Genomic DNA, 26,280 nt, shown 5'->3' with positions numbered 1-26,280 from the left:
ATTCTCTGACATTCCAGTAAAGCTGAGTCAGTGTCATGTGGAAGCTTTAGAAACTTAAAGCTGAAAATAATCTGTTAATTTTTTCTATCCTTCTGTCCACTTTTTGGAGACATGGGTCAAGCTAGTTTTGAGAGTTGACTTCCTGCTTGTGTTTGAGCACCAACTAAAAATTTTCTTCAAAATAGATGTCAGATATTTTAGGCTCTGAGGTATACGTTTCCATATCCAAGGGCCAAGCCAGTATTATTGAATTCTTATTTTCTTCTACTCTTTTGGGAGACTATGTTACCCTAAACCTAGTCATTTCATTCCTAGCTCCAAAGTACAAACCAGACTTTTCCCCTCACATCTACCTCAAAAATGTAAGCTGCAGGTCAGGAATATTGTCATTCAGAAATAAGGCAGGGGAGGCACAGGAGGGACAAACAAGGGGAAAAAAAACCCCAACAACTTGCTAAGATGTTAAATATCTCACACCTACTAACTTTTAAAATGATACTGGGTTTTTTGTATGTTATGAAACCGCATGTCTAACTCACTAGCCAGTGTTGAAAATTCGTATGTGATATTCAGCTTGCAAGAAGTTACAGCATTTGACAAATAACAATTTTATTTTTCTAGTGAAGATGAATTGCTCAAGTTTCTTCAGAAGTTGAATAAAGAGTGTAGTAAGCTGATCATTCCTGTGCAGACCATGAATAACCATTTCCTCAAAAATTCTCACAAGGTATTCAACCAAATAGAAGATTGATTTGGAGTGCATTATTCCACCTTGTAAAATAAAAATGATAAATATTCATCAACCATCTTGGTTGTTACATAGTTGTAGAAAGCTGCCCAGTGCTCTTTCTCTAAAGGACACTTCTTAAAAATAATATATTTCAAAGAGTTAGGCCATACAACTAAACGAGATAGATTTGTTTCTTCATGTTTCTACTGACAGGAGAGTTAAGGTGACAAAAGTTTCCAACAAAGGCTGCTAGGGAGTCGTAGCTTATTGTGCATAAATTATGCAATTAAAACCCAGCATAAATGCAATTATAGACCTTTTCTGGCACTGTCTTTTGTAACTCATGAACTGTAGAATACTATATTAAAATCTACAATGTAATTATGGCAAATAACTGTAATTATTAACAGATGGCACTGCCGTGGGCACCAACTGAATGCTATATTGAAGTCTGTAAAGATGTGATTTGCAGTGTTAAAAAGTTGGAAGAAGAAGTTCACAAACTGAAGGACCTCGTGGTGGAGGTGGGTGTGTTTGAGTGAGGCTGTTAAATACTGTGTACGAGTTTCTGATGCAACCTCAAATATGACATATGTCAGGGAAATGTTTCATACCTTGGTCTGCCAAAGGCTGTTTAGCCTTAGCTTGGACATTGCATCGATCTCTCCCCCTTTTACCTTTTCATGGTGGAAGAGAAATAATCTCTAATATTCCACGGAAGTGTGGAAAATCTCCAAAAGAAAGCATAACCTACTTTTTTCTTTCTACTGCACAAAAGAATTAATTGGAATGTATCCCTGTACTCTTGGACAACCACTGTGGCATAGAGGCCACGCTGAATACTTACACTCTTACTTTTTAATTAAGGAATCTTTTGTTTGGAATTATTGACTCACAAGGAAGATACTAAGGTTTTATGGATTGAATGGGAGGCATCCCAGATAACTCTGTAGAGTGACAAAAGAAGAGGGTGGGAGAGGTCAAGGCTAGATGTTAGCACCACATCAGTCATTCTCAAGCCAACATAGTGACACTCTCTTGTCAGATGGGGTCATTTTAAGTAATAGGCTGGTAAAATGAACGGCCGCTGGGGTAGGGTAAATGGAGCATCAGTGTCAGAAAGGAATCTGTTGCTGAACGAAGCCATGTGGAACTCAGACCTTGAGTATAATGCTACTAATGCAATTTCCTGTAGTTTAAGTAAATTTAATGTAATATAACAGCCTTCTCCCAATAAATCACTTAGCACCAAATATATTAAGAGGTAGCAACTGTGGCAAAGAACTTATTAGCTATTTATTCCTTTTTTTGCATATGCAATCATCACGTGTGTATATATTTGCCTCCTATATATGCAGGCCAGTTATGAGGGCTGGGAGGATTCCAAGTTTGGTGCCACTTGACTTTATCTGTATGTAAGGATGTAAGGTTTTTATAGCTGTCAAGACAAAGCACAGTGTCTGTATCCTGTGTGAAACAGCCTTCTGATTACTTCAAGAAAGAAAATCCTTCTTTGTAAAATCCTGTTATATTTTATGAATTTCACTTATGAATACTGTAATACAAGACATTTTTGTGCTACTTAATTTGTGATGGAGCACTTTTGAATGTAGAGCACCCAAGTGTTTATTGTGAACCTGTGAATCTAAGTGACACAGTTTAACCTCTTACATAAAATGTTTGTATAAATTCCCTTGAAGTTTTCAGTACTGTTCGCTGTCTTAGTCATGACAAGACTTTTCCAGCAGTAAATGTCTTAGCATATAATTTTTGAAAGTATGGTAAAAGAGACAGCCTTCCAAGCATTGTAACTAAGGTAGGAAATCAGAACCTAACCCTGCTGTCCTTTATGACAAGGCTCCACTCAGGTTCAACATGTATTTGAGAAGGCACTTGTTTGGTGCTTTCCACTCTCCCTGTAATTTTGAATAAGTCTAATCTGTTAAATGTTTACTTTCTTTTTCAATAAACAGGGGGTTTTTTTTGTAATTAAATGGCAGAAGTCCTAACTAAAACATTTGACAGTCAAGGTTCAATTGTTTGTTATTAGATTTTTGTAGCATCTAATAATAGCAGTGGTTTACTCCTGAGTAATTACATTTGTAAATGAACAGTTTGTTTTACTAATATATGTTTCAGAATAATTGAACATCAGATAAGGTGAACATTTACACACATTTATTTCAAATTAAGTAGGACAGAGACAGAAAGAAGTAATGTCAGTCCTAGATGCATGCAGATTCTTATGAATGGGTGCTTTATAATCTACTTAAGAAGCTTTGACACTAACTTTTTTTTTCTGCACTTTTTACATGGATTCAACATCTGTCTCAGTATGAAGAAAAGAATAAACCTAACCAAGCGAAAGTTCCAGAAAAAGCAGCCACCTTGGAAAAAAGATCAGTAAAAATGGGAGTGGTAACATTGCTTGGATTTGGTTTTTTCTTATGTGTAATTAAATTAGTAGCAAAGAGAGCCTGAATTTAAGTTTAGTATTGTTTCTCATCATATCTGTAGTAATTGTATCTAGTATGTACTTTGATCTTAAAAAACTGTTTTCACTTTTAATAACTTTACTTAAGAGTATCTTAGGGTTTTATTTTGAAATTCATTGTTGGTATAGAATGTGGATCTAAAATCTTGTCAAAGCTGCTTTTCATTTTTTGGCATAAAACTGTGATTATTGCTTACTAATTACTAGTTTCAGTTTTTTTGTTTTACCTGTTCAGAGGTGAATATAAATAAATTCTGATTATATATCATATGTTTGTATTTAAAATTATAATGCAGATGTGTTTTGGGGGTTGGCAGAGTTTAAAATATTTTCAGTATCACTTTAAATTTTATGTTGATAAAGATCTTTTCTCTTGCAGAGAGATACATGTCTATTTTTCACAATCAAGAGAATTGTGGAGATCTTGTTTCATTTTGTCTAAAAAGTCATTTCCCATTGAACTATGATACTTATATTATGCCTGAAATCTGCTTCCTTAGGGATACTCACCTCTATTAAGAGTTTCATCACATCTATTTAAAGGATTATAGTAGTACTTTGCTGTAAGAATGCAGACAACGTAGAAAGCATAGCAGCTTGTTTTTTCTTGGTCTGGTCTTTCACTACAAATTTTTTCTTAATATTTTCTCCACTTAAAAAGGTGTTTGTAATCCCACAGTGAAATATTTGTAACTGGTTTTGATCTGCTTACTAAACCAGGTATGTTGGGAAAAAAGGAAGTTGGTGTAAGTGAATTCAAACTAGTTACATTTTTGTAGGTTTCAGTAAGCATCTGTAAAAATTCTGAATAGTTTGGAAGGAAAATTTTTCTTTCAAAATGAAACAAAAAGAGTCTAAAAACATAAACCTGAATGGGTGTGTGAAACTTGGTCTCTGAGTTTTCAGAAAGTTGTCTAGTGTCTTAACCTTTGAAATTCCCTCTAGAGCCTAGAAAGGAGAAGATTAAAACTTAGGTGCTATTCCAATCATTGTTACTGCTGTTTTCTGCTTGCCTTAGAGAATTGCATTGGGTGTTCATGTGTTTTGTTGTTACTGCAATTGTTTTACCTCCTTTCGTCCTTCAATGCCAGGAACATCCTACAGAGTGATGAGGCCAGAGGCAAAAACAACATAAGTTGGGGGTTTTTTTCTGTTTTATTCTGCTCCCAAACTGGTGTCAGAAGGGATAAGCTGTGTTCACCACCACCACCATCTACCAGAAGTGAAAATGAACATTCTATCAGCATGAACAAAGTATGTAAAAGGAAATACTTAAAAAATAGTTCTGTGGTCCTTCATACTAACTTAGAATTGATCCTAAACTAACAGGGCATGTATTGTGGAAGGAACATCACCTTTTATATACACACCACTCCTCCTCTAATCAGCTCAAAATACAGTTCAAATGCAGTTGTTCAGTGATGGGTTGGCTCACAGGCAGTACTAGAACTTTGACACCTAATGTCTTTTGGCGTTTCTGTTGGGTGAAGGTGTTTGGGGTTTCCCGGGTTGGTAGTGGAGGGGGAGTGGCCAGGCATGTTATACAGACTGTTTCCTACATGTGCTTTTGCATTATTTAAGTGGAATTATTTCAACTGCTCATAAAGTTTCTGCCCTTCAAAAGATTCTGCTTCTTAGCCCTTACTTCCCCATTTAAGTGACTAATTGCATTAACAAAGCCACTTCAAAGGACACTGAATATAGCTTTCATTTCAAGAGATGCATTTCCTGTCACTAGTAGATATTGACATTTGAGACAGCAAAAATTCAAACTCTTTTTCCATCAATTTGAAGAAAAGATCTGGTCAGTGGGAGGCCTTTTAAGCTTAACTTGGAGCTCTTGCAATTGAACCAAAAATCTGCTCCAGAGAAGTTTTATCAGTATTTAACTAAATTATTACGGCTTTGGTGTAAAATACTTAGCAGAGAAAAAAGTAATGCATGATAGTTGCTGGTAATTTTTTTTTTCAAGTGTGAGCATTATAATAAAGTGAGTTTTGCAGAAGGGAGTCAAAGGTCTGAACTTCAGGAGATGATGTCCAAAATACATTTGGAAGAAGCTGGTCTTTTTGAATTATCTTATGGATCACCTGTTTCTGGTGCTTATAGTCATAATTTCAAACACACATGTGAACATCATTTGAGTTAAACATAGGCTTTATGCCAGCAGCATCCTCGGCATCCTGTACTGTTTAAGTAGAGTGTTCGAAATTCCATAAACCACTCACAAGAAGCAAGGGTCTTGGAGTAACCACTTTAAGCTGTTTTCATTAATTGGTCAGTCAGAAACTGCATTGCATGAGGAGGACATTTAAAGAGCCAAATGAACAAAGAGTATTTTAACATACCATATCATTAAAAAAAATGAAATTGCATTTACCTTCTTGGATTCCAAACTCGAGCTTAGATCAAGCATTTCAATATCCTTTATTCAATTTCATGTTGCTGCAGTGCCTCTTCCAAATTCTCTGACAAGGTGTCACAATATGGTAGTGATAGGGCAGGAAGTAAAGAAAAAGATTCCTTCAATTTGTGGCCCTTGAGCTACACTTTCAGAATTCTTACCCCCACCAGCTCCTAAGGGAGCCTTCATATGAAAACGTCCCTGCTGAGAGGCCTCCTTCTGCAAGCCATCAAATTGCAGTCATTATCCCAGAACAGTAAGAATACAATGATTTGCACATCTATGAGGGGATTGGAGGAGAATGCTAAAGAGCTTTGCATGTATTAAGCAGGTAAACTTTGCAGCCCTGCTGCTGTTGTTATCCTCCTACAGTAGTGCAAATTGGGATGATGAGGATTGACTGAATTGGACCTCGGGCCAAATCCTGTGGGATACATGGTTACTTAAAGATGCAGTGAGGTTCCTACTTGGAGCTGTCATTGGATACCTAACTTGTCTTCATAGGGATGATTATTCATACCATGGCCTTTTCTGAGTCTGTAGGCTGTTGTGTAAAATTAGGGCCTTGGGTGATCCTGTGGAGATCTGAAGGAACTGCAAGATTTTTTTTTTTTTTAATTTTCCTGTCTAAGATAGGCTGTGACTTGTTTGTCCTGTGTCTCTCTTCTGTGCTTTGGGATTTGCCCTGCTCTTTAAATTTGACTTGTGCCGTACCTGGCCTTTTGTAAGACATCACCCTTAATTATGCCTGCTAGCCAATTAAAACTAATAAAGAGCATTTGGGGCTATTGTTGTATTGCACCGGTCTTACAGGGTATGTGTATTCCTAAATTGAGAAAGAGTGAGCATGTGTTTCTACTATATTCTCCACTACCCTCAGCATGTGTTTGGTTTATCTTTTATTTCATCCAAATGCCTTGTTAAGGATAAGACTTAAAATGTACAATTTATTCTTCTATCTTTTGTTGTCTTTGAACCCTTACAGGTGTTTCCCAAAGCTATCACTTCTTCATGAGCAGATGATTGTTTGCATTTGCCTTCTCTATTTCACCAGTTCTGCAAAAGCAACAGTTTGTCTTTTTCAAATAAAACTCCTGTGTTACTACAAATGTAATAATACACACTGTAAAGTGCTACAAATGTTGCTTTGGATCTTTATGTACAGACTATAGTTTTGATACCTGTTGGTAGGTAGCAAGGCTACAAAGCCTTGAAGGCCTAACAGGTATCTGAGCTGCAGATTTCTGCTTTTAAGACATGTGCTGTCATTTTGTTGTTCTGGAGGCGGGGGGGGAAGTGTGTAGTTGAAAATTTAATTCCCCTATTCCAGAAATAAGAATTTTCAGGTAATGGGGCTGTAGTGAGATCTGAGTGAGATATGAGAATGGGGTATCACTGGCATGAAATGAATTATATGATATTAGCAGGTTTAATACCTGATCAATTACTTCTAGTTTTTATCCTGATCCAAATGGTGTAATTTCATCTATTATAGAGCCATAGTCCCTGGAAGTGGGACTTAGAGAGATACCTCTGGGAAAGGATTTTCAGTTCTTTTAAGATGTGCTACTGGCTGTAGTATATATGGGAATATATGTTCTACTTAAGAGTTTGGTGGGGCTTTTCTTAAAAAAAAATTCAGATGAGCCTTCCATGCCTTCATCTTTCCTGAAAATAGTCTTTTTTGAATGTAGAAATACAGGTTTAACTACATTATTTTCATGACTGTATTGAAAAACTTCAGCTCGTTTCAAAAGGTGTGCAGAAAATGGGGCTTTCTGTGCTCTGGCTACTCCACTGTTACCTGTTTTGCATATGGTATGATTTCTTAACTGTATGAGAAACTGTGCACATAATACTTGGTGAAGACACCTACAGATTTCTAGATTTAGTCTTTTCTTGCAGCAAGGGAGGCCAGCAGCCTTTCCAGGCTGCATCAGGAACCAGCCTTCCCTCCAGAGAGACAGTCCTCCATGAACTTCTTCAACTTGAGTCCTTTCCAGAGGCTGCAGTTCTTCACTAACTGCTCCAATGCGGGTTCCCCCCTCTCCCCCCATGGGGTGCAGTCCTTCAGGAATAGACTGCTCCACTGTGGGTCCCTGTAGGGCACAAGTCCTGCTATGACCCTGCTGTAGCATGAGCTCCCCACAGGGTCACACTCCCTTCAACCCAGTGTGGGGTTCTCTGTGAACTGCAGGTGGATCTCTGCTTCACCATGGACCTGTGTTGCCTTCAGGAGGACAGCCTGACTCACTGTGGTCTGCCTGGGAATCTGCCCTGGCAGCTGGAGCACCTTCTCCCCCTTGTTTCTTCACTGGCCTGGGGGTCTCCACAGCTGTTCTCTCATGTTGTCTAACACACTTTGGCACAATTGCTGTTGCAGAGGGGTTTTTTTGCATCATCAAATAGTGGTCCCGTAGCTGCAACTACCATCACTGATGGGCTTGACCTTAGCCAATGGCAGGTTCATCTTGGGGCTGGCTGACATTGGCTCTGTCAGACATGTGGGAAGCTTCTAGTGCCTTTGCACAGAAATCACCCCTGTGACTCCCTGCTACCTAAACATGGCCATGCAAAACCAGTGTGGTTCCCCATGTTCCTTTCCAAAGTTGCCTGTTTTGTCATTCTCTATAGTGAGAGTGTTGTTGTTAATAGAAATAATGGATCCAAGGTGAACTTCTGTAGGGCTGGCACAAAATGGAGGGGTTGGAGAAAGAATCTGAATAGCAATAAAGCTGGAATGCAGATGGGGCATATGACTAATGGAGGGGAAAAGGATATCATTGATAAAAGCCACTAATGCAGTAGCCACAGGTTAAAGAAGCTCCTGTTAATACAGAAGGATGTGAGAAATTCTGAGAAGTCAGCTTTTTACTGCAAGCCCGAGAAAACTGGTAGTAGGGAGGATTGTGCCTTTCTTTGTACAGATCTAAAATACTGCTGGAATTTGCTGTCCTCAGTGGTGTTTCTCTGCCCCAATAACTGACCCAAAGTGTATTGTAAATGTAAGAAATAAGTTGGCCAGAAGCTAAAAGTTTGAGTGTTTTTACACTGGATGCATTTTATCAAATAGATACTGAATGCTCATCTGCTGCTTTTAAGACCTGCTGGAATTTAGAGGCGCTGTAGTTGCCTTTGGGCAAGTATAGTTGTAGAAGCATTCGTGTGTCCCAAGCTTCAATTATTCTTACTCGGAAGTCTTTGCAGTCAGAAGATTTTGACACTGCAGTTGGGGGTGGTAGTTTGGTGTTGATTTCTGAGGATAGTTTGGGGTACTTCTTTCAGGTTAAGTTAGTAGTGGGTGAATGTTAGCACCTCAAAACTTCACATAATTCTACGTTTTCAATTTTCTTTCTGAAAGGTGCCTACATCTAGTTCAATGTATGGAATCTTGAGAAGTCGTACCGAGAAACACGGGAATGGCTGTGATATACAGCCTGAAGAACAGCTTTTAAGGGGTGCTTCCTTGCTTGCTCTTCCAGGATTTTCACCTGGAGTTAACAATTGCAGGCTTCTTTTAGTAACAAGAGCTGCATAGTCCCTAACCCACTTAGCAACCTTGGGCATTTATTTGTCCTTTCTTCAACTAACGAATGCTGTCTCGGAAGTGGGGCATCTCCAGATTGGTAATGAGGGTTCGTTGTTTGAAATATGTGTTAACCCTGTATTTGCTGTGCAGAAATGATACGAAGTGAAAAAAGTTTCTTAATCCCTTCTTGTCTTGGCTTCCAGCCCCGGCCGCATCTCCCCTCTTTCGGGCGGGGGCCGCCCGTCGCCTCTCGGGCCGGGTAGCGGTGCGGCGGCGGTGGATTCCCCCATGCCGGGATTCAGGCGCGATGGGGCGCCTAGCCCGTCCCGGTGTCGGAGCCCGTGGGCCGGGAGTCCCCGCGGTGCGGGGCTGCGCAGGACGCCCGGGGCGGCGCCGGTGCCGGCGGGGAAGCCGGCCTGGCTTTGCGGTGCCCGTGGCGAGGGGAGGCGGCCGGGCGGTGTCCACCCTATACCGGGACTGCCCTGGTTCTCTCCTTCTCTGCTTGCACCGGATCGCGGTTCCGTTCCGTGCTCGGTGTTCGCGGGTGCGCGGACCGAGCCGTGAATTGCCGTCGTGCCAAACCCCGAGAGGTGCCCAGTGCTGCCGGTCTGTAACAGCCTGCCGGGGCCGCCGCCGGCTCCGCAGCAGGTCGCGTAACATCTGCTGGCCGGTTTGAACTCACTGTCTGCTTGTAGGGTTATTGGAAAGCAACTGGCTCCTCGGGATTCCTTGCCTAATCAGAGGTGTTACCTCCTCCTCTTCCCCCAGTGTCTCTTGACATCATTTCATCCATCAGAGTTTCAGAGGAAAAAAAAACACCAACCAAAGCAGAACCCACCCAGTCTGAGAGCAGCCCACACCAGCCCCTCAGTTTTGCCGTGACTGCAGGGAAGAGCTGGATCGGGGCAAAGATGAAGGATGGGAGCGGGGCTGAACTCCATGTCCTAAGGGATTTGGTGCAGGGCGAGCCGAGAGGAATCCAGAGCGGTGCACCAACTGGCATCCCCCGTATCCCGGCAGAGGATCACTAAGCCCCGCGATCGCGCGTAAGGATGCGAAGGTGCTTTTGACCCACGGGAAAGAAGTAGCCCCCAAGCTGCGTTTGTCCCTGCTCGTCCTTGGTGCTCCATGGGATTTCTTCTGCCCCCCGCAACTGACCTGATGTGGACCGAAGCGTTTCTAACATGAACTTTCTCCCTGGGATCTGGTGGTCTCTTCCCTTGATCTTGGTCTGGGCGACCCCACCAGTCACCTCCTCATGGTGGTAAGCTGTGCGATTCCAGAAATTTTTATTTGCTCTTGGGGAAGGTGGGGTCGGATTAATTGTGATTTAGGGAAGGTGGGGGAAGCCTCTCCCTCTTAGTCTCGCAGAAGCAGAGCTCGCTGCTCCCAGCTGCTCCGGTCCAGAAAGCCCGGCCTTAAAGCGAGCGGATTTAGACGGTCCCGGCACCTCCTTCCACACCCCGTCTCGGCTCTCCGACCACCTCCTCCTCCGTATAAGCACAGCGCAACTGCGGGGGCTACCCGGGGCTTTCGGCAGCGGTGCGGGGGTCCCGGCCCGGCGGGGGCAGCGGGCACCGCCCGGGGCCGCGCAGGGAGCGGGAGGAGCGCCGGGAGGCGGGAGGGGAACCCGCCCGAGGGGCGCGGGCGCGGGTTGCCGCCCGCCGCTGCTGGCAGCCGCCCATCCGCGCCCCGGCGGCGCTGGGAATTGGCTACAGCGGCGCTACTTTTTTATTATTAATTTATTTTTTCCTTCTTCCTCGCCCTCCCCCGCCCCTCCCTCCTTCACGGTCCTCGCTGAACTGCAAAGTGCCAGAGCAAGGGGCTGAGAGCCTGGCGGGCAGCGCAGGGCCCGGCTTCAAGGGATAGTTGATGTCGGCGTGGGGCGTCTCAGGCAGCTCGCTGCAAAACGCGTTAGAATGGAAACATAAACCTGCCCCTCAAACTGGGGACCCCAAACAAGCCCAGGCTGGAAAGTCTTGGTGTAGGAGAGGAGTTAAACCCCTTGTAATCCTAGGGAACACATTTAACCTTCACTCTGGCTGACGCGTGTTCAAAGGCCGATTTATCAGACTGGGTATGTTTCAATAAAATTACTATCTGTGTCCTTAGTCGTATAAACGTTATTTATTGTGATGGCTTTTTGTCATGGTGTCTTCGAAATGCGACTTAACTATATATTTTTTTGAAGTTACGGCATTAACGATTTTATGATCGTATAAAATAATGAAAATTCAAGAAAAGGACATTTTCTTCTGTTTGATCCCTTCAAAAGACACCTATAGAAGTTTGGATTTTATGAAAGGTACCTTTCGAAACGTTTCAGGACTAATAGAGACCATCTGGATACAGATGATGTAATTTAATTTTTTCAAGGTTTGTTGTTTTTTTTTTAAGTACTGCACGGAGCTGCAATAGCGGGGCTTGGGGTTCTCCTGAATACTTCACGTTATTAAAAAAAACACAGGGTGGATGACTAATTGTAAAGGATTCCCACCAAAAAGGCAGAAGTAGCTGCAGCTCGGGACCCGCCAGAGGAAGGCTCTGGGGCGCTGCGGACCCTGCTTCCCTCGGGGCCGGTGCCCGGGGGTCGGCGCGGCCCCCGGTGCTGCCCTGCCCCTTCCCTCCCGCAGGTACATGGGCGCCGTGGGCTCCTCGCGGGTGATGTGCGACAACGTGCCGGGCCTGGTGAGCCGGCAGCGGCAGCTGTGCCGGCGGCACCCCGAAGCCATGCTCTCCATCGGCCGTGGCGTGGCCGCCTGGACGGCCGAGTGCCAGCACCAGTTCCGCCGGCACCGCTGGGACTGCAACGCCCTGGAGCGGGGGCAGCGCCTGCTCGGCCGCGTCCTGCTGCGCAGTGAGTGCCGGGCCCGCCGCGCTGAGGGAGGGGCTGCCCGGGCTTGGGTGGGGCCTGCAGCCCGCAGCCCGAGGGTAAAAGGGGCTGTGGAGAGTCAGCGTGGGGGTACAAGTGTTCCTCATAAGGGTAACGGGGCTGCTTTGGGGCTGACACCCCCTGGGCAGTTTGCGGGAATGATGAGAAACGGTGGCCATCCTCCTGTATCCTTCATCCTTAGCAAGGGTGAAGCTTGGTTTTACGTTTCAGGAGGAAAGGAAGAGGACATGCAAAGTTATTTTAGGGTCCCACAGACAGCAGAACAGCATATATGATAACACGAAGGTCCATATTTCTTAAAAACCTGTATCAAATCAGGGAGACAATGTGGGGTTTTGGCATATTAGGAGCTAGTTCTGCAGCTCCCAACTTCTCTTTTTTCTTTTTTTTTTTTTTTCTTTTTTTTTTTTTTTTGTGGTGTAAAATGGATATCAAACCCACATATTAAGGCCTACAGGGAAATTGAGGCAGCAGAATGTGGCAGCAGGATAGAACACTTTCCATCACACCCAGCCTCAGGGTACCAGCACTCAGGATGGGGCCTGCTGAGAGGGCAGCTCAAGTGCAAACAGAGACCATTGTGTTGGGATGGCAGGAGACAATTCTCCCTGCGGGCCGGTTCCCGCTGGGGCATTTCGCCGGGGAAGGGCAGCCCAGGGTGCAGTCAGTGCCTCCAGGGCTGTGCTGACTGCGGGGTGAGCCCATGCTGGGGCTGCACTGCCCTCCAGGCGCTGCGGCATTTCAGGTCAGGCTCCGGGAGAGAGGGAGGCAGGGCACACACACATCTGATAGAGGTGAGCCGGGCTTGTGCAGACCCCAAGCAACTGAGGGAGCAACATTGTGCTTCCCACCCTGAGGGAGCATGGTTAAGCAGGGAGTTGCTGTCATCTGAAGGTCGAAGTAAGGCATCTAGTGAGTCTTCAAATCTCAGATGTGGCCCTTTTTGACCCTAAGAAATGGCTGGGATTTGTTACTGTGTCAGAATGTCCTTACCCGAGGGATAAACCTGCTGAGATTGTTAGTGCCTGTTGCTCTTGTCGCCAAGTGCCACACCCTATGCACATGGTCTTCCTTGGTGTGCAGCCAGTGCACTGACCCTGCCCTGGCACTCGTGTCCCTGGAATGTGCCCTGCGTCATTCTAAGCAGTGAGCAGCCTGGCACCTGCAAGGAGGGGAGTAGGAAAGTACTCTGGGACCATTGCCCCACTGGCAGGGACAGAGAGGAGGATGGCAGACACGCTGACCCAGGCAGGGGGATTTTCCCTCCATGCTCGGTTCTGCTGCTGGTGAGCCATTGGTTCCTGTAACCAGCTTCATGCTCCCTTAGCAATTATTTGTGAGTAACCAGTAACGTCACCCATAGGCTGAAGTTTTCAGTGAGGTTTGTCTGATATTCAGGAAAACATGTCTGGCAGAACATAGCCTAATAATGATGAGGCTATTTAATAAAAAAAGTAAAAATGCAGTTTTTCCAAAAGTGAAGCTTTCACTGTTGGCTCATGTGAGAGAATGACAGCATCAGGCTTCTGAGCTCTGCACTGAGCCTGATCAGGCTGTGATTGCCATGGAAATGTAGCTTGATAGTGCTCTAATAAAATTGATTAGTTCAATAAGCTCAAATAAACCTTTTCTCTTCCAACAATATCAAGTGTTTCTTTTTAATTAACACTTTGCAAGTTTTTGATATTTCTGAATAAGTTTTCTCAGAAATACGTCTTCAAAAGAGCGTGATTTCTAACAAGCCATGGCAACTCCTGCCTGATTTTGAAGGCAGTGTAGGGAAGGCATGGTTTGCCCAGTTGCCATTTGCAAAAGACTTGCACAGCATGTGGAACTTGAGGGCCCATTTGTAAGTTGAACATACTGGTGCTATTGCAACTGAAATACTAAATATTAAATTCTGTGGTGTAATTCTGCCTCTACAAAAAAGTCACTGTTAACATTTGTCTTTGGGATACTCTTTTACTGTACTAACATTACTTAAGGCTTACAAGCCCTGCAAAGAGGTCTTTCTCACTGCAAGCTGTCTTAGATATTACACAAAAAAATCTACTTGTTCTTTCTATGCTAAAAACTTTAAAAGTAGGAAAATATTCCATTACCATAAATAGATTTGTGGCATTGTAATGTAGCTCTGTATTGTAAACTACTGCATCTTAAAATAAAAGCAATTATTACATTGAAATATGTATCTAATTGCCTATGAGTAGATATAGTCTAGAAATTCAGATAATCTTTGGTATACTAAAGTATCTTTGGTTAGGAGATGGGAAAGCTGCCAGAGCAGCTGGCATGAAGAAGTCACAGCTGCCAGACCAAATCCTGCCTCAAGCGTGACACAAGCGGTGCCATTGATTTAATGGAACTTATTTGTGTGAATTACAGTTTTGGGCTTGATTCTAGGCAGAAGACATAATATTAACTTACTTTTTAGAAAATAACACCCAAGTTCTCTCCCTAGCATGATTTAAACAGGAAAGTCTATTCCAAGAGTTTCAGGAGAGGAAAATCTAGCTTCAAGAGTTACTTGCAGTATTTCGCAATATGCATGTTGTTTTAGTGTCCCTATTTAATAATTTCTTAAACTTATCTCTCACATAGCACTTCATATATTCTTCTAAATTCGTGAAACATGATAGGAATACCAGCTGTCCTATTCACATATCTGTACAAAACAACTGATCCATGAAAGTGTATGAATCAATATCAAAAGCAAATGTTTAATGTTTTCCAGCTCTAACACTATATTGATGAGCTTTTACCAGGGAGGGGTCCAAGCTTAAGCCATGACTAATTCTGGCTCCAGGGAATGTGTATTTGTGTGATTTCAGCCTAGTTTATCTTTTGCTTTGCAAAAAAGTCCAGTCTAACTGTCTTAGATACAGGACAGCCACTCAAAGTAGCTACCCCAATGATATTTAAAGTGACTTTTTTTGTTTCAGGTAGTCGAGAATCTGCTTTTGTACACGCCATCTCCTCTGCTGGAGTTGTTTTTGCCATCACCAGGGCATGTAGCCAAGGGGAGCTGAAATCCTGCTCTTGTGATCCCAAGAAGAAAGGCTCTGCCAAGGACAGCAAGGGCCATTTTGACTGGGGTGGCTGCAGTGATAACATTGACTATGGCATTAAATTTGCCAGAGCCTTTGTGGATGCCAAAGAACGGAAAGGAAAAGATGCCAGGGCACTGATGAACCTTCACAACAACAGAGCTGGAAGGAAGGTGGGTGTCCATGCAATAGATGCCTAGAGATGGTCTTGGACAGCTCTGTTGTGTCTGGGGCAGTTAATGCTTGGCCCTTGCTGTCTGGTCTCAGCAGCTATGGAGAAATACAGGAAGAGCAGGAGCCTGAGCTGCTGTTTCTATCTTCCTTGGAGGTTCAGTGTGACAGAGATGTACAAACAGACTGAATTCAACTGCCTAACAGTACTCCTGTTGGAGTCACTTCAGTCACTCCTTGTGTGGGAAGTTAAGCAGGAGTCTAAGCTCAGGATCAGTTTGGATGGAGGTTTTATTTTGAGCCTAGGTCTTATGTAAGCAGGAGTTTTATTTTTTCATTGATACAGAATACAAATTCCTAAGAGAGGCTGAAGATCACACTGAAGAATAGGCTTGACAAAGAGCAAATTCAAAATAACTCTAGAGAAAAAACCCCATTCTATCCATTTCTGTATGTATATGGTAAACTTCATCACAAAGTGAGCAGAGATTTTTTAAAGAAAAAAAATCCAAAATGCACATCCCTCCAAAAGGCAATGGGCTTGGAGCATGACCTGCAACCCCTTTCCTAAACATTGTATGAAAATAGCATTCCTGAATTTCAGCTAAAAAAGTCTTTACCTTCACATTGAAGGTGAGTAGGAGGAGTAGTTGCCGGGTGTATTGCCCACCTCTGGTGCAAGGGCTGAGGAATAGCTGCACTAATTTTTGTGGTGGTAGCTATAAAAAGAATGGTGCATGAAACTGGAATATGCTGTTTCATTTTTAAAAACATGTTAAAAATGTGCTGCTCCCATGACATCTGAAATAAAGAAAAACAGAAAAAAAAATTTTATTGTGCTAGACCAAGCACATCTGGAATTATTTGTAGAGATTTTATGTCTTATCTTTATGTATATTTAATACATAAAATCTTCCTTAATGTATATTTAATAGGAATTAAGTTGTTTGTATTCTGATCTTTTTTTGTACTGCAAGTAGATGATTTCCCTGAAAACTTTTTATTCTTCAGCATCTTCCCTCCACCTGCCTATTGCCAGCAGGTGTAATTAATATGTAATGTAGGCAGATGAGGCTATTCAGATCAGTGATAGGCACATGCAGTACTGTGGTCATGTTTCTGCTACTGTCCAAAAGAGGCTGAAGTCTACAACAAAAAGATTTTTGTAGGGTTGAATAAGTTCCATGATGAGAAGTTTTAAAAGTACTGGTAAGGTAGATTTTTAGAAAAAGATAAAGAAATTTTAATAAATATATTCAATTTAAAATAATGAATATGTTCTCAAATGCTCTAGGACCTGCTTTATGGACAGAGACATTGTTTTGTATTCACAGTACAATAGTGTAGGTTTAGCTTTGCAGGGATCTCACCACCTCAGCTGCCCCACAAGGGTGGGATTTTGACCTGGGTAAGACCATCTGTGCCCTTGGCTTCTTCTTGCCCCCAAAAGGGGTGTTGATATATCTCTCTTAAAACTATTCCAAAAACTATTCCAACTGTGCTAATAAATAGATTAGAAAAAATAAATAGAACAAATATTTTTAATATTCCCATATGAATCATAGAACATAATATGCTGTATATCAGTATAGGAACATTGCTCACAAAAAAGAGATCATATTCCTATGTGCTTCTTACACTATTCCAGAAAGTTGTTTTAAACATACAAGTAGTTTAATTGATTTCTGCTCAGATAATTAAAACCAAGCATCTGCTTAAATCCCAGATCTGTCATATGGCAATGAAATGGGGCTGTGGGAATGCCAGTGACTTCTTTGAAGTATTCATATCATTTACAAGTTGGAAGGAAAATTGAACATCCTTTGGTTTTATAATACATTCTCACTTTATTACTAAGTGCTTGACTGAAAAAGGCTGCCCCCCTGTGCATCAGTCTGACTTCTAATCATGGAGCTTTCTTCTCTCTTACCTTCCTCCTATGATGACATTCCTCTTGTACAAACTCTAAAAAGTTCATATTTCATGAACCCTTAAGGCATAATATTTATAGATCAAATATCCATATCTACATAATTAGGAATGAATTATTTACTGTCTGTGAACCCATCTGTTGTTCTCCAGCATCATACAGATAGCTTAAATGTCTGAGATGAAGCTGAAATGGCTTTAATACTATCCAGATGTTAAATTAATGATAAGGGTGATCTCTCCAGTGCAAACTAATGAAGGTATTATCCTAAAATGTTGGTTAAAATCTGTATAAGCATTTTAAGTATACTGTATTTTAAGATTCTGCATAGGTCTGATGCCTAGCAAGGTATAATGCTTTACACAGTCTTTTAAAAATAATTTATATATGAATTTCTGGGCAATATTTGAAATGCTGTTCAGGGTAAAGGGCAACTTTATGGAGATGAGCTGGAGAGGGTCAGAGTGGTCAGCATGGTGATGCTGCAGCTGAAACAATGGGGAAAGGGGGCACCTTCACCTCCCAAGGCGCTCAATGATTGTGGCCATTTCTGACTGTTTGCTCCTGTCCAGTCTGTGTCCTGGCACTATAGACCCCGCCGATCCTTGGGCTGACTGGCAGGAGCAGGAAGGTAAGCCCAGCAGGAGGATTGTGTGCGCGCTGAGTCAAGCAGCCAGAGCAGAGCAGCCACTGGGGATGACTTGATGCTACCAGTGGGTGTCACTACAGACCGTAATTTGGAGCCCCATCGCTGGCCTGGCACTACAGGATAGCTGGAAAAGGGCTGAGAAGCAATTAATTAATTCCACTTTGTTTTACCTGTGTATATTTATAGTTACCTGTGCATTTCCAAACAGGCTGTGAAGCGGTTTTTGAAACAGGAGTGCAAATGTCACGGTGTGAGTGGATCCTGCGCTCTAAGGACCTGCTGGCTGGCCATGGCAGACTTCAGGAGAACAGGAGATTACCTGTGGAAGAAATACAATGGAGCAATTCAAGTGGTCATGAATCAAGATGGCACAGGTTTCACTGTGGCTAATAAGAAATTTAAGAAGCCAACTAAGAATGACCTGGTATACTTTGAAAGCTCTCCAGACTACTGTATCAGGGACAGGGATGTAGGTAAGCCACTATCGTTACATGTGAATGCCTTTATTTAAGACATTTGTACTTCAAAGGTCAAAAATTTTAATTTTATCAAATGTGTGTGTGTGTATATACATACACACACACACACATATTTTATATATATATATATATATAAATAAAATAAATCCATGCATGTAACCAGCAGGAAACAGGAAAGAAGATGTTTTGGAAGGACTCACTACAAGAACAACAGTTCCTTGATGTCCCTAGGTGTACAACAGGCAGTTGTTCTAATATAACTCAGCAGTTTCTGCCAGATGCTGTGGAGCCCTGGAGATGCTGTATGGCAAAGCTGCTTTCAGTACAAGTTTGAGTTGTGCTCGGGAGGCAGGTCCATACTGGGCACAGCCACCCTCACTCTTGTGCTGCACAGCTCACTCCAGAGCTGCCCCAGGTCCTGTTGATGCCAGCTGCTGTTGCATTGCTTCCTTTCCACGTTGTGCTAGCACTGCAGTGCCCTCCTTTATCTGCACGTTCCCACAGCTCCCTGTGACTGTGGAGCCCAGCTGCAGCCCAGCCTGTCCCCATCTGATGTGGGAGGCACAGCCTGTGACAATCCAGCCCTGCCTGCACCAGTCAGGGCAGCTGTGGGTAATGGGGGTGAGGCAGCTGAGGCTGTGCAGGTGGATGGAAGAGCAGAGGTGGGTGGGACACAGCAGGCTTGGCTGAGTGACACAGCTGTTTATTATGAGGCAGTGTTGGCTCTGTCCATGACAACCATCACATTTTCTGGAGAGTTGTGCCAGCCCTGAAGAGATAAAATATTGGTGCTGCTGTTAGCATTGGATTTTCCTGCTTCAGAGGTTCAATAGAGACACACTTAGCAGTGTTACAGAATTCAAGGCACTGCCAAGCACAGGAAACCTGCTAACAGCTCTTGACCCATGTACAGTATTATCTGATATGGCAATTAAAAACTAGCAGCTAGAAAACCAGCAATTTGGAAAAGAGAGGCAGACTGAGTAATGTATGAGAGAAGTTGTGGAACTAATTAATAGGTTGTATAATGGGCCAGATTGCAACCCAAATGACAAATCTGTAAGTATCTGGATAGCAATGCAGCTCAACTCTTTTTGGCACTGCTGCATGTTTACAATCCAAGTTTGCTTGGAATAAACATTGCAAAACAGCTGTACTTAAATAAGAACAATATGTGAATTCCTGGTCATGTACTATTGACTTCAGTGAATGCAGAATTTCATCCAGTACAATTACATTGGACAGTGTTTCTGGTTAGTTGAGTTGTCAGCATAATTTTAAATGTTATTTATTATTTTGGCAGGTGATGTTTATTACCTGCATGTGCACATAGCATTCCTTGAATTGTGGCTGATACTGTAAAGTCTAATCCAAGTGAATAAATGGACATATTGTGGCATCATGCAGAGATAACTTTGCAGACTAGGATTTTTTTCAAAACATTTATCTCTTGGTGTTGCTTCATTCATTGTAAAAAACATTATTTTTTCCCCTGCTAGAAGAACTTGTACACTACCCAATTCTATGTCAAAAAGGCATTTAATCATCTCTTTGTAGTAAGGCTAATCTCATCTATCAGTCTTGTTATTGTGGAGGAGAGTGGGCATTTTTCACCACCATGTATTATGTGCGTTTGCCAGACACTGACAAGCCTGCCCAGAGATGGCAAAGTCTGATATATTTTTTTGGCTCAGCTCAATGTAAGCTGCAGCTGAGGTGGTGTTTTTTTGCTGCTCAGAACTCAGAGAATGTGGTTGCTTGGAAGAGCATATTTTTAGAAAAATGCAGTAAGCCTTTGTTGGTATGTGGGATGCCCTGCTGCTTGCGTGGAGCAAAGAAAGAACCACACAAACAAAACCTGATCTGACTTTTAGGGAGATGATTTTGGCAGCTGCACCACATTTTTTTGGTTTGCCCTGTTGAGCATTGCAAAGTGCCAGTCTTGTTAATTGACTGCAAATTAAATGAGATTATGGAAGTCAGACTTTGGAAATAGGTGGAGAGCATCTCAGTGTCAGCTGAATCTAATGCCACAATGTTTTAGTATGTCATTCAATACAGTTCTGCCTGTCATTCTCCAGGGAATTCAAGTGATTTAGGGTTTCATGAAAAAAATTATCTGGAGGCTGATTAGTGTTAGAGCTGAATGAAGGATTCACAGAGAAAACCTTATGAAGCCTCATGACTTGACCAGGAGACAACTTCACAAACTAAAATGTCCAAGCCAGTGTGCTCTGTGGCTTCATTGTGCTAACACATAGGAACCAGAGAGTTAAAAGTGTTCAAGGATTCTGCCATCAGCAGCACACCCAGGAAAAATGCAGATACCTTCTCTCCCCCACTGCAGCTTCCACCCTGGCTCTGGCATTCTGTCTGAGGGGGCAGCTGGACATGCATACATGGAACACCCCAAAATGTAGTTTGTTGGGGTTTTATTTTGTTGTTTTTTGCAAGTTTTTTTTTGTTTGTTTGGGGGTTTTTTGTTTGTTTGTTTGTTTGTTTTCCTAGGAAGGACAAGAGGAATAATTGATTTCAGGAGGGGTATAATATGGGAAATCACTAATAGTAACTCAATGGCAAGATAATCTAATAACCTGACCACCTCTTTCCTTGCCTTAAGATTCCACAAAGGACCAAATGAAGATTTTTCAGAAGTGTTCAGAATTCATTTAACCCTGCACACATAACTCTCCTGAAATGATTTTTACTCAAAATTTCATACTCAAAATTTGATAGAAACAGAGATAGAACATCCCAGAGAGGTTTTAAAAGTCATCCTAGGTAAACTGTTGTTTTTATCCACACACGGCCATCTCTTCAGTGCTGGCTTGGGAAATCCCAGCCCCTCCAGACAGATCTGCCTCCAGAGAGAACTGCCTGTTCTCTCCAGCCCTAATCTACTGGTTGTTGTCTATAAGATCCAGTAGCTCTCCAGAGCTACTTTTCTGTGAACATTTCCTTCAATTGTTTTTTCCCCAAGAATACTTGTAAGAAAACTATCATTGGGAATTTAACTGGTTTTGCACCTTTTTTTGGCTTTTGTTTGTATACATGTGTGTGTTTGTGGGAAAGTCTAATAATAGATGTTATTGCTTTACACCAGATTTTAATAAATAGAAGTAGAAGGAAAAAGCTCTCATTATATACTAATAAATACATTTTAGGGCTTTAGGGATGGAAAGAAAATATTTTTCAACATAACACATGTTGATTTCCAAAAATAACTGTGCAAATTGAGAAGAAAGGACTTGATGTACAGGCTGCGAAGTTGGCAGTATGAAAAGCTGTGGATGTTTTGGCAGGTAAAATGTGTGTAGGCATGGCAGTTCTAATATTTGAAATAAAAACAAAGAGATTGTACAAAAGCTTTTTACAAGTTAGAACCTACTCCTCCTGCCTCATAAGTGATGAGGAGGTGCATTGCAGGTAGCAGGCAGAAAACTTTGCCTTATTTTGTGCAGTGTCTTCTGCTGCCTTCATCACTCAGGCCTGCCAAGGAGCTCAGTAATTTGTCTGACTCCTCACTGCTGGTTGTTGTTCTTTTTCCTTCTCACTAGAGAAGCTGCAGAGATTCTGAAGATGCTGTTTTAACCTTAAAAAGGTTGGTTTTGCTCAAAAACTAAGCCTTTGTATGAGCTTGTTTTCACTTTTGTCACAATCTGTGACAATTAAGTCCCCTATTGTGGTCATTGTAGTAAATGTTGATGTTTTGTGGTCAGCATCAGATGATACCAGTTTCTGACTGTCTGTTAGTGGCTGAAATAATTTTGGTTTTGAAGCTGGTGGCAAAACTCCTGTTGAAAGCAGTGGGTGCATCCTGCTTAGGTTGTCCTTTAGTGCTGTGTGATTTCCCCTTACATCTGGAAATAAGAACACTGAACTTGGAAACTAACTTGTGCCTCAGCTGAGGAATGTGGTCAAACCTTTCTGGGCAGCTCCTGGTGGATGTGGGGGAATAGGGGGTCTTGCTTCACTTCCAGCAGCCAAATGACATGACTCCACTCTGTTCCTGGCTGGGAGCTGTGCTGAGGTGGAGGGCAGCTTTGCTTTTCCACTGGTGTGAATTCCTGATACAGAATGTTAATCATCTGGGTCACAAGCTTGGCCTTTGTAATGTTTTTTTGGTCTGAACAGAGAGAGCAGGACAAGTGCTTTTAAAAGCTGTTCACAGAATCAATTAGGTTGGGAAAGACCTCTGAGATCATCACATCCAACCTTTGAGCAAACACCACCATGTCAACTAGATCATGCACTAAGTGCTACACCAAGTCTTTCCTTAAACATCTCCAGGGCCAGTGATTCCACCCCCTTCCTGGCAATTCCATTGCAATGTCTAATAACCCTTTCTGTGAATGTGGCTGTATTTGCACAGTCTGGGATGTGATAGATATTGCTGTGGGCTGACACAAACAGCAGAACTTACATTCAGGTATCCCAGCTGTTTGCTCAGCATCATGGATGGAGGAGAGTGGGAAGGCTGGGAAGCAGGATCTGGCTTTTCTTCTGCCACAGTCTTCCTGTGGGGCCATAGATGCATCATGTAGTTCTGCATCCCCCTGACTCCTCAGCTTGCCTAGACTTGGGGGTACTGGAGGCCACTGGAAGTTTCTCTTCCCCCATCATGGAGTGATTCCTGAAAAACAGATCTGGGAGAGGCCTCTTGGCATCACTGCTATGCCTTCTCTGCCAGTTCCCCTGGTGCTGGCTCTGCAGGGAGAGCTGCATGGCTGAGGGATGGCTGGGAGTAGTGTGTGCCCATGTGGGTCACTTCTGGGGCCACCTCTCCTCCCCTCCTGCAGGGGATCCAGGTGCCAGCACTGGCTATAGGGACAGTAGCCAGGAGCAGGAGCTGCTGCTGGTTTCCTGGTGCAGGGTGTGCCTGAGGCACCACATGGCTGCTTGTTACAGCCAGCTGAGGTGCTCTCCCAGATATCAGAGGTTTACTTTAACGTGCTGTTCAGCCATCTCCCCAAGGATGTTATGCAGAGCATTGGTCCATAGGCAGCATGAATATGCTCAGACCCCAGGGAGGTTTGGGATTGCTCAGGCTGCAGGTGCAGGAGCCTGTTTCTGCCTCCATTCAGTGTGGTTTCTCTTCCCCTGCCTGTTCCCTCTGGGATGGCTCAGCCTGCCTCTGCTGGCTGGGGCAGCAACAGCACCTTTGCAGCTCAGGAGCCCTGTGCAGGGCCAGGCTCAGCAGCTGGGAGCAGCTCTGGGATGGGCCCTGGGCCAGCATCATGGGCCAGCAGCACCTTTGCAGCTCAGGAGCCCTGTGCAGGGCCAGGCTCAGCAGCTGGGAGCAGCTCTGGGATGGGCCCTGGGCCCTTGTGCTGAGCCTGGGCTGGTGGGCAGGAACGCCCTTCTGCTCTGCCTGCAGCAGACATGAACCAGCCCTTCCATGGTGATGCTCTCCAGGGGTATACCTCTACCCAATGCATATTTAAATATTTAAATAAGTACAGGAATCTAGGCCATGGGAGGGAAGCTGAGATGTGTTCTAGGGGCTAAAGCACTTCTCCAGGACAGCAGTTGAAGACTGTCCTAAGTTTGATAGAAAAAGAGGAAAATTTGCACCCCCATGGCTGAGAGGCTGGATCATATGTTGGTCCCATGAAAAAACACAGTTTGAGAAGGTGACTTTGGTCCAGTTCCTGAGACCCCTCATTGCATTACTCATTTGGGGTCAGCCCCCATATAACATGAAGTCTTCCTGATGCTGGGGGGGGCAGCAAGGAGTGGAGAAACAGTAAACACTTGTAGGTTATAAAGTGCTTTGAGACATCAGCATCACTGCATACAACCATAAATTCACCATAGGGGGGAAAAAACTAAAATTGGAATTTATTAAACCTAAATTATTAATAATTACAATTTAACTGCAGTTTACATTTTATTAATTAAGATTGGTTTGCTATCCTGGCTTATGCAAATTTTAATTAATGTTTGCATGTATTAGTTCTCCTTAAGAAGGTAAATTGTTCATGTTTGGTGTGAGCCTGCAAATATGCTTTGTAAAATAATTCCAGTTAATTTACTGACCACAGCCATTACTTAGGGAGTATTGCCTTGCCCAAGAAGAGAATGGAGTTGTAATCAGGTCTATGGAAAATGTCAGAAGAATGTAAATTTTTTGCATTTGATTCTTAATAACAATACATAGGAAATTAGGTGAGGCAATTAATTTTTATGAAGTTTTTGGTTTGGTGGTAATAACCTGTCAGCAGCTGTGATATTGATCCTAAAATGTACCCTAAAATCAGTTTGTGTTAGATGAGCAGTGGCTGCTGTGTGGTACAGTCACTGTTCAGACTCAGATATGCCTTACAGAGCCATTTTGTGCCATATAAGCACAGGCATTTCAGCCACTTTTCCTGAGTGCTTGAAGAACATGACAAGGTGTGGTATGGTTCCTCTCCCCCTTTCTGTCCACAGCAGGCTATAATTTAGTTTCTTCTAATCTTGTCAAGAAAGGGGAGAAGAACCCTTGGTGTTAACCCACAGGGATGAGAAGCACAGAGAGCAGCAACTCTTCAGCTGCCACCTCATCTGGTGGAATGAGACCTGTGGGTGGACACAGCAGCGATGCCAAATGCCCAGGGTGCTTCTGCTCTTACTTGTGCAAGACTTTCAATCACAGGCAGCACAGTTACTCCACCCATTGAGTCCCTTGCAGCCACCAGCTTCTGTGGTCTTCTCTCCTAGCCCTCTCCTGCACACCCAGAGCTCCTCAGCAAAGCCCATGAGATCCTGAGCACCATGAAGATGCTCCACCTGGGCATTCCATTTCAGACAGTCCTGGGGGACTGGGTTCAGGGCTGCCTTGGGAAGGGTGTCTGCTCCCTGGAGGGGAAGAAAGTTCCAGGGAAAGATGAAGCAAAACATGATGATATCAATAGAATCAGGCAGACCCTTAAAGCATTTTATCTGTTTTCTTCGTCCTCATCTCCACGCCTGATTCCTAGGGGAAATATGGGAGCAACTTTACCTTTATAGGCATTTTCCTGGCTTGATATTGAATCCTGGGTGATGTGATCCTAAAGGATCGAATACGTGACAAATTATATCTCTTGTACCTGTTTTCAAATGCTTGCTGCATTTCCTTATAATCTGCCTGCTGACTTTGGCTGGGTTCCCTCTGCAGGGTCCCTCGGGACAGCTGGTCGGGTGTGCAACCAGACGTCGCGCGGCATGGACAGCTGTGAGGTGATGTGCTGCGGGAGGGGCTACGACACCGCCCGCGTCAGCAGGGTGACCAAGTGCGAGTGCAAGTTCCACTGGTGCTGCGCCGTGCGCTGCCAGGACTGCCTGGAGGTGGTGGACATTCACACCTGCAAGGCGCCAAAGAGCCCTGCCTGGATGGCCCAGACATGACCCACAGGCTGCTGGGGCTGGGGACCACAGCCTGGCCATTCCTGCTCCGTGCTGGGGACCACAGCCTGTGCCCTTCCTGGTCCGTGCTGGGGACCACAGCCTGGCCATTCCTGCTCCGTGCTGGGGACCACGGCTGTGCCATTCCTGGTCCTTGCTGGGGACCACAGCTGTGCCGTTCCTGCTCTGTGCTGGGGACCACAGCCTGTGCCCTTCCTGGTCCATGCAGGGAATGCATCAGAGATCTTTTTCAGTTCTATGCCTTGTTTGCCTTTGTTGTTCATTGCAGAGATGCTGCTGAAAAATTGATATGAACCCTGCAGCATTTACTTTGCATTTCTGCACGACAGTATTGCTGCAGAGTTGTCTCTGCATAAACTGATGCAGCTCTGGAAGGATGTACTTATGCCAAGACTCTTCCAACCACTGTGTAACTCTCCCCCAGAACCCTTGTGGCAATTCATTCCTGCCATCAGGAACACAAGAAGATACAAAATATGGCACTTTTACAAGATCACCACCACCAACTGCATGGGCTGGGCTTGTTCAAGCATCTTCTGAAGGATCTTTGGCACATCATGGTTGA

At 43.6% G+C, this 26,280-nt stretch overlaps 2 protein-coding genes across 2 annotated transcripts in view; both read left to right on the top strand.

The window, feature by feature from the left end:
* Positions 1 to 3,526, top strand: part of ASZ1 (ankyrin repeat, SAM and basic leucine zipper domain containing 1) — a 36,214-nt gene extending 32,688 nt beyond the window's left edge. Inside the window, exons 11-13 of the mRNA XM_058805777.1 lie at positions 622 to 727; positions 1,141 to 1,254; positions 3,065 to 3,526. Of these exons, the coding sequence (XP_058661760.1) occupies positions 622 to 727; positions 1,141 to 1,254; positions 3,065 to 3,211 (367 nt within the window). The 3' untranslated portion in view covers positions 3,212 to 3,526. The remainder of the gene's footprint in view (positions 1 to 621; positions 728 to 1,140; positions 1,255 to 3,064) is intronic.
* A 6,815-nt stretch (positions 3,527 to 10,341) lies between these two features.
* Positions 10,342 to 25,697, top strand: WNT2 (Wnt family member 2). The gene is made up of 5 exons (XM_058805205.1): positions 10,342 to 10,421; positions 11,791 to 12,014; positions 14,993 to 15,270; positions 18,056 to 18,320; positions 25,468 to 25,697. The coding sequence occupies exons 1-5, from the start codon at positions 10,342 to 10,344 to the stop codon at positions 25,695 to 25,697; spliced, it is 1,077 nt and encodes a 358-aa protein (XP_058661188.1).
* Positions 25,698 to 26,280: the final 583 nt, after the last annotated feature.

Source organism: Ammospiza caudacuta, chromosome 5 (genome assembly GCF_027887145.1).
Source record: "Ammospiza caudacuta isolate bAmmCau1 chromosome 5, bAmmCau1.pri, whole genome shotgun sequence".
Lineage (NCBI taxonomy): Eukaryota > Metazoa > Chordata > Aves > Passeriformes > Passerellidae > Ammospiza > Ammospiza caudacuta.
Note: the sequence above shows the minus strand (reverse complement) of the source record. Positions and strands in the feature narration are given on the sequence as shown.

Excerpts from the sequence above, each read along its gene's own strand:
- WNT2 (XM_058805205.1), top strand. The coding sequence starts at position 10,342 with ATGAACTTTCTCCCTGGGATCTGGTGGTCTCTTCCCTTGATCTTGGTC. Across the intron at positions 10,422-11,790 it reads CCAGTCACCTCCTCATGGTG|GTACATGGGCGCCGTGGGCT; the intron begins GTAAGCTGTGCG and ends TCCCTCCCGCAG. Across the intron at positions 12,015-14,992 it reads CGGCCGCGTCCTGCTGCGCA|GTAGTCGAGAATCTGCTTTT; the intron begins GTGAGTGCCGGG and ends TTTTTGTTTCAG.